Source organism: Wyeomyia smithii, chromosome 1 (assembly GCF_029784165.1).
Source record: "Wyeomyia smithii strain HCP4-BCI-WySm-NY-G18 chromosome 1, ASM2978416v1, whole genome shotgun sequence".
Lineage (NCBI taxonomy): Eukaryota > Metazoa > Arthropoda > Insecta > Diptera > Culicidae > Wyeomyia > Wyeomyia smithii.
In genome coordinates, this window is record NC_073694.1 from 66,045,528 (window position 1) to 66,053,838 (window position 8,311).

Below are 8,311 nucleotides of genomic sequence, written 5' to 3' on the forward strand. Positions count from 1 at the left end.
TAATTGCGACGCCATATTGCGGGAACGGAGGCAGAAAAACCTCCACAATTCTGAGTGTTGTGAGTTTAGAGAGAAATCTCTACACTGTGAGCTGTGAGAACCAAGTGAAATCTTCTCTGTGCTGAGAGAGAACAAAGCAGTGTTTGTGAGACTGACGAACGAGGTTGTAGCAAAATGTCTGAAACCGAGGAACAACTTGCACTACGAACAAATAAAGAGCTACGTGATATGTGCGAAGAGAGAAATTTGTTAACTAGTGGCAAAAAAGTGACGCTCGTACGAAGGCTGCTAGAGTACAGTGCAGTCGAGACTGCTGATCCTGAAGCTGTGACATCGACGCCGAGAGACCCAAAACAGTGCGAAATGAGTTCGAGTGACGGTGAAGAAATCGCGCGTCCGCCGCAGTTTACTTTCAACGATATCGGCGATTCGCTTGAGAAGTTTTCCGGAGAGCATTCCGATCGTGATGTACGTGGGTGTTTAGATGACTTCGAGAAAACGTGCGAAAATTTCGGATGGAATAATGTGCAAAAGTTCGTGTACGGACGACGGCTGCTAAAAGGCACTGCAAAGTTGTTCGTGAGTAGTTCTTCTGGCCTCAACAATTGGGTTGACTTAAGAGCGGCCCTTGAAGAAGAATTCGAAGATAAAGTATCCAGTGCGGAAGTTCACGAGCTGCTGCGTAATCGCAGAAAGAAGACCGACGAAACTTTCCTGCAATATATCTACCACATGCAAAACATCGCGAAACGCGGTGGTATTGAGGAGGAAGCCGTATGTGATTATATTGTTCGTGGCATAACGGACGACCCGGTGAATAAAGTGTGTTTGTTTGGTGCGAGAAATATGCGAGAGCTAAAAGAGCGCGTAAAGCAATACGAGAAGATGAAAAGCCAGATTCGTGATTGTGGTCGTAACAGTCTCAAGTCTACTGTAAGAGTAGAGAAAGAGAAAATCAAAAAGAACCCTAAAGTCTCCAATGAGAGTGGCGCTGCTGAATCGACAACAGCCGAAATCCGATGCTACAACTGTGGCAACCGTGGACACTTCGCGAACGATTGCGAAATGAAATCGCGTGGTCCGAAGTGTTTTGTGTGCAGTGAATTCGGACATCGTGCAAAGGATTGTACAACGAATAAGAAAGAACCCGAAGTTAACATCCTAACGGGAGAGAGAATGCCAGTTCTACAGATAAGTGTGGGAAATATCGAGCTGCATGCGTTGTTCGATACCGGCAGTCAACACAACCTAATTTGTGAAGATGCATACAAACGGATCGGAAAGCCCTTGCTCACCAAAACCACGATGCACAGTGGTCCAATAAGGCAAAAAGTGGAACTTAATTCCATATCGCCTTTTTACTTCATCCTAGCTTAATAGTGTCTTCGGAGCAATTGTTTGTATGAATGACCCGCATAATTGCAAATTGTAAAAAAATATTAAAAGTTTACTATACTAAAAATAAAAAAATTAACTTTTTTGTGTTAAGAGATAGAAGAATAGTTTATTCAGCAAAGTTGTAGAAAATTCAAAAATATGAAACTTTGTTGAACAAATGAAAATCCTATCTTTTTTCGGTACAAAGTTATAAAGTACATTACATGGAACTTATTCAAAAGTTAGTTTTTTGTACTTAACTTTAGTTAGTTGCATTTTACACGAAGTGTAGTTCGGAGGAATTGTTAGGGCACACAAAACAAACATTTTTGCCGAAGACTATATATCTCCAGGAGTTTTCCTTACAAAGTTATATCATATTTTAGATTATTTTTTCGATAACTTCAAGAATGTATAGGTTAAAAAGGGGCAAGTGGAATCATGATGTCAATAGTTTTTCTTGAAGTTAAGCTGAAGTACTATAAACTTCTTTAGGTTCCATTTGTCCCAATGCACCCATTTTAGAGTACGGCGAACATATGTCACAGTAGGTTTTCATATATAAAAAATACTAACTTTTTTGTGTTAAGAGATAGAGGGATGGTCTTTTCGGCAAAGTTTTTGAACGTGCAAAAATATGAAACTTTGCTGAACAAACAAAATTTGTATCTTCATTGGGAACAGAGTTACAGAGTATTTCATGTAAAAGTTACTTAAAAGTTAGTTTTTTGTACTAAACTTCTGTTAGTTACATTTTACAAAAAAACGTTGTTCTACAAAAGGATTTTGGCATACAAAATACACGTTTTTGTTGAAGGCTACACATCTCCAGGACTTTTCCTTACAGAGATATAGCATAATTCAGCATATTTTTTCGATAACTTTAAGAACGTATAAAGGAAAAAGGGGCAAGTGGAATCATGATGTCAGTTTTTTTTCTCAAAGTTCAGCTCAAGTGCTCAAAACTGCTATAAGTTTCATCCGTCCCAATCCACCTAATCTTTATTCTATACGTTGTTGAAGTTATCGAAAAAATATGCTGAAATGTGCTATAACTTTATAAGGAAAAGTCCTGTATATGTGTAGCCTTCAACAAAAACGTGTGTTTTGTATGCCCAAATGCTTCTTCAGAACAAAGTTTTCTTGTAAAATGTAACTAACAAAAGTTAAGTACAAAAAACTAACTTTTAAGTAACTTTTACATGAAATACTCTGTAACTCTGTTCCCAATGAAGATACAAATTTTGTTTGTTCAGCAAAGTTTCATATTTTTGCACGTTCTAAAACTTTGCCGAAAAGACCATTCCTCTATCTCTTAACACAAAAAAGTTAGTATTTTTGATATATGAAAACCTACTGTGACATATGTTCGCCGTACTCTAAAATGGGTGGATTGGGACAAATGGAACCTAAAGAAGTTTATAGTACTTCAGCTTAACTTCAAGAAAAACTATTGACATCATGATTCCACTTACCCCTTTTTAACCTATACATTCTTGAAGTTATCGAAAAAATAAGCTAAAATATGATATAACTTTGTAAGGAAAACTCCTGGAGATATATAGTCTACGGCAAAAATGTTTGTTTTGTGTGCCCTAACAATTCCTCCGAACTACACTTTCGTGTAAAATGCAACTAACTAAAGTTAAGTACAAAAAACTAACTTTTAAATAAGTTCAATATCATGTACTTCATAACTTTGTACCGAAAAAAGATAGGATTTTCATTTGTTCAACAAAGTTTCATATTTTTGAATTTTCTACAACTTTGCTGAATAAACTTTCTTCTATCTCTTAACACAAAAAAGTTAATTTTTTTTATTTTTAGTATAGTAAACTTTTAATATTTTTTTACAATTTGCAATTATGCGGGTCATTCATACAAACAATTGCTCCGAAGACACTATTAAGCTAGGATGAAGTAAAAAGGCGATATGGAATTAAGTTCCACTTTTTGCATTATTGGACCACTGTGCGATGGTGTTTAGTGGGTTTGGTGCGATGAAGACGCGAGCCACCGGTAAAATCGTAACCGATGTATGTGTTGATTCGGGAATATTTCCAGCCATTGTTTTTTATGTCGTACCATTTGGTAGCATGTCGTACGACGCTATTTTGGGTATCGATGCTTTGAATCGGTTGAATGCAGAGATCAGCAAAAGAGGAGTGAAGATAAACAATCGGCGTTCTAGCGAGTGCGACGAAATGAATGAAATTTTGATGATTTTAGAACAAGATAAAAATAATATGGAAATCGATGTACCACCACGGTATGCTGACACGATTAGAGGGATGATCAAAAGTTACGCACCAATAAGGGATGGTAAGAGCCGAGTTGAAACAAAAATTATTTTGAAGGACGATATTCCAATACACATTAACCCACGACGCTTTGCACCGAGAGAAAAGGAGATCTTGGAGAAAACTGTAGACGAGTGGCTCAAGACTGGTATAGTTAAGGAGAGTGCCAGTGATTACGCAAGTCCCGTGACGCTTGCGCCTAAGAAAAATGGATCAATGAGAGTATGTGTTGACTATCGACAGTTAAACAAGAAGATCGTGAAGGATTGTTTCCCAATGCGGAACATTGAAGATCAAGTGGACAAACTCAAAAGTGCGAAAGTGTTCACTTCCCTAGATTTTCAGAATTCATTTTTCCATGTGCCAGTAGAAGTATCGAGTCAGAAGTATACCAGTTTCGTGACCCATGCAGGACAATACGAGTTCTTGAAGACGCCTTTCGGATTTTGCAACAGTTCGGCAAGCTTTGGACGATTTGTGGCCGATGTCTTTCGTGATCTAATTAGAAAGGGACTTTTGATGATATATGTGGACGATGCGATTATTGCCTCCGAGACTGAAGAAGAGAATATCAAGATTCTGAAGGAAGTGTTGAGGGTTGCAGCCGAGAATGGGATTCAGTTCAATTGGGAGAAATCTCAGTTCTTGAAAACCGAGGTCGACTTTTTGGGATACGTGATAGGTGATGGAAGTTATCGTATTTCACCATTGAAAATCCGTGCTGTGCAAAACTACCGTGAACCTTCTAATGCAAAAGAGTTGCAGCGTTTCTTGGGTCTTACGAGTTACTTCCGTAAGTTCATTCCAGGGTACGCGATGATTTCTAAGCCACTAACGTCTTTGCTGAAGAAGGATGCAATATACGAGTTCGGTGATCCTCAGCGACAAAGTTTTGCGTTGTTAAAACAATGTTTAGTGTCTGATCCGGTGTTAAAGATATATGACCCTGCTGCTGAGACGGAGCTACATACCGATGCCTCTAAAGAAGAGTACGGTGCTGTGCTCTTACAAAAGAACGATGATGGCAAGTTGCATCCAGTATATTTCATGAGTCAACAAACGTCAAATGCAGAGAAAAATTACAGCGCGTATCACTTGAAAGTGTTGGCAGTCATTAAAACGGTACAAAGGTTTCGAGTTTATCTTTTGGGGATTCCATTCAAAATCGTGACAGATTGTGCAGCGTTCCAACACACGTTGAAGGTAAAGCAGCTGGGAACCCGTGTGGCAAGATGGGCTTTGCTTCTAGAGGAATTCACTTACACTGTTGAACATCGAACGGGAACCAGGATGAAACATGTAGATGCATTGAGTCGAGCTCCAGTGATGCTGACAATGAGCGATCCGATTTTAGAGATGATTAAATGTGCACAAAAACGAGATGAAAAGTTAAAAGCGATAACTAAGTTGCTGAAGACACAAGAGTTTGAGGGCTATTTTTTTAGTGACGATTTATTGATGAAATTGATTGATGGACGCGAAGTGATTGTAATTCCGACAGAACTTCAAAGTGAAATAATCAAGAAAGCACACAATAACGGTCATTTTGGTGCCCGGAAGCTCGAAGAATTTATAAAACGTGACTATTATATTCCAAATCTTACCGAAAGAATAAAGCGACAGATTGAGTGCTGTGTTAAGTGCATTTTGGCTAGTCGTAAACGAGGAAAGGTTGAAGGGCTGCTTGTTCCAATTCCAAAAGGAGACGTCCCTTTCGACACGTACCACGCGGATCATCTGGGTCCGATGGATATGACGGAGAAGTTGTACAGGTATCTGTTCGTAGTGGTAGACGCGTTCACGAAATATACCAGGATATACCCAACTAAGACTACCAATGCACATGAAGTGATTCAGAGACTACAAAACCAGAGCGAGTTGTTCGGGAACCCGACGAGAATTGTCAGTGATAAGGGAGCAGCGTTCACCTCGAATGATTTTAAGGATTACTGTGAAGGCCAAAATGTCGAGCATGTAGAGATTACCACCGGAATACCACGCGGAAACGGGCAAGTTGAGCGTGTCAATCAGGTGATTTTAGCGATGCTTACGAAACTTAGTGTAAACGATACGACAAAATGGTACAAACACGTTGGAAATATTCAGCGATGGATCAATGCCAATGTACATCAGAGCACTACCGTGTCTCCGTTTGAAGCAATGTCCGGGGTTCAGATGCGCCATGAAGGGGATATTCGTTTATGTGAGCTGTTGGAGGAAATAAAGGTGGCACAGTTTAACGAGCAACGGAGCGATATTAGAGCGAAGGCCAGAGCCGCGATCGAGAAGGCGCAGCGTGATCAACAGCAATCGTATAATCTACGTGCGCGGCAGGCATCAGCCTATCAGCTCGGTGATGTCGTTGTCATCAAGAGAACGCAGTTTGGTCCAGGCAAAAAGTATGCAGCTGAGTACCTCGGGCCGTACAAGATAACAACCGTGAAGTCAAGCAACCGATACGATGTAGAGAATATTAGCGGAGAAGGACCAAAGAAGACATCAACAGCAGCCAGTCATCTAAAGCCGTATAGGATCTGGGGACCAGAACCTTCGCAGGATGACCGAGTTGTAGGAGTGGGAGAGCCTGACGAAGCAGAGATATGAAGGACTGTTCGGATCGAGCAGTCCATCGCGATCTACCGAGAGAACAAGACGATTTCTGACACGTTGCGAGATGATTCGCTTAAGTGATTAACTTTAGATTACACTAAATTGGCAATCTTTTAGCATTAAATAAAGAAAATTTCTAAAGCCGTTTTTCTTTCGTTTTTACATATATATATATATATATATATATATATATATATATATATATATATATATATATATATATATATATATATATATATATATATATATATATATATATATATATATATATATATATATATATATATATATATATATGTATATATATATATATATATATATATATATATATATATATATATATATATATATATATACGAACGAGTTTTTTTAGAAAACAATCTTTTGAATTGGACTTATTGATGCCATAAAATTAAAATATTCATGAACAAACAAAAGCTAATAAACCTTTTAGTTTGCAGTCAATTCTACCGAATAGTTGGATTTGATTTGGATAGAACAGACAAGGCACATTTCGAGTATTTTTGAAAAAAATCTATTTTTCCGTTGAACCGTAGCCTAAGCTTTTTTCAGGTGTTTACTATTACCGAAAAAATCCATTCATTCTTTAAAGCTGTTTGAAAGAAAACCTTTAGAAAACAAAGCGTTGGCGATCATTAGTTTTTTTTTATTCGTATTTCGTCACGCAAGCCCCTTTAAACACTCCATGTAAGCCGGCAATATACACCAAACCGTAGTAAAATAAAATGTTCTAGCCCATTCATTCAAGAAAAAAAAAAACACTTCTCATGCGTTGAACTCCAACTTTCAAACCATCTACCAGCGTAAGGTCGCATTGGCTAAAAACCTGTCTGATCGTTCCACACCGGCATCCACCAAACATGCGGAACAGACTTGCGTACGCGCGTGTAACGACCCCCGTATTCACATGCCTTTTCTAGATCATATTAAATAGCCACCGTGGGGTTCGGTGGAGGCAGCTGGAAGCCGGTTGCGTCGTTTGTTTAATTTTCTATATGACCACACCGTAACCCTACCCTAACACTAGGCCGCCGCCGCCGCCGCCGTTTGGCAAATTTTGTCCACGACCGCTGGCTGAAGGTTAAACGTTATTGTTTACCGCAAAAGTTCATTTACGGCGCCGCATGGGGCGGATGGGGTAAGCCGTGCTACTTCTTAACTCTGGAGGCGATACGGCGGCTAGTGGGCGCTATGGCGTATGACGAAACGTGCAAAGTGCGGGGAGTTACTGCGCCCTGATCAGAGGGTAGTGGGTTCTCCGTATTACCGTCCGTTGGTACTCAATTGCGGATTTGATTGATGGGATCACTTAATCGACAAGCGTGAATGTTTCTAGATGGGGAAATTACATCTTTACGGGTTCGGTCATTTTACATAAGCCGCGAGAATTTCTCTGTTCGGGTGTCCCAATCCAATCCACTACACGGTACAATAAACCGTGATTGCATATAACGAGAGCGAGAGTGAATATATAATTTTGTGTCGATTTTTTTATGTTTGTTGTTACTGATGCGGACAAAGTCATGCAACGAGACCGAGGGAGGAAAACAAGTTTTCTCGCTTATTACACCATCGGAATCGTTTGTTCAAGACATTTCCTTGTTGCCCTCGTGCTGCTCTCGCTAAATCGCTGTTGCTGACGACTAGCAACGATGGGCGGCTGCAAGAGCCCCGAGTGGAAAGAGCTCGATGATAGAACGATCATGCGCGCCAGGGACCAAGAACGGCGCACCCTCGAAGAAATGACACGAAGGTGGGTGAATTTTGTAAGATTTCCGTTTCAGGAAATCGTTTCGTAGCGAGCTGTTTCGAAACTCTATTTTTGGTTAGGCATGACTGATCTATACAGCGCTGGTGAGTGGCAGCAAAAACCAATTGATTGAGAAAATTGCATGCCATCAGACGGACGCTCTAATTAATGCAATTGGCTGGGTGCTAATTGGTGAAGGGGTGCTGCTTCGTGATCGAATGGTTTCTTTTACATAAATTGTTGTAAGCGGAGC

The 8,311-nt window shown here is 39.7% G+C and overlaps 1 protein-coding gene across 1 annotated transcript; it reads left to right on the forward strand.

The window, feature by feature from the left end:
* Positions 1-174: 174 nt before the first annotated feature.
* On the forward strand, positions 175-1,377 carry LOC129716793 (uncharacterized). The gene is made up of 2 exons (XM_055666627.1): positions 175-1,315; positions 1,373-1,377. The coding sequence occupies exons 1-2, from the start codon at positions 175-177 to the stop codon at positions 1,375-1,377; spliced, it is 1,146 nt and encodes a 381-aa protein (XP_055522602.1).
* Positions 1,378-8,311: the final 6,934 nt, after the last annotated feature.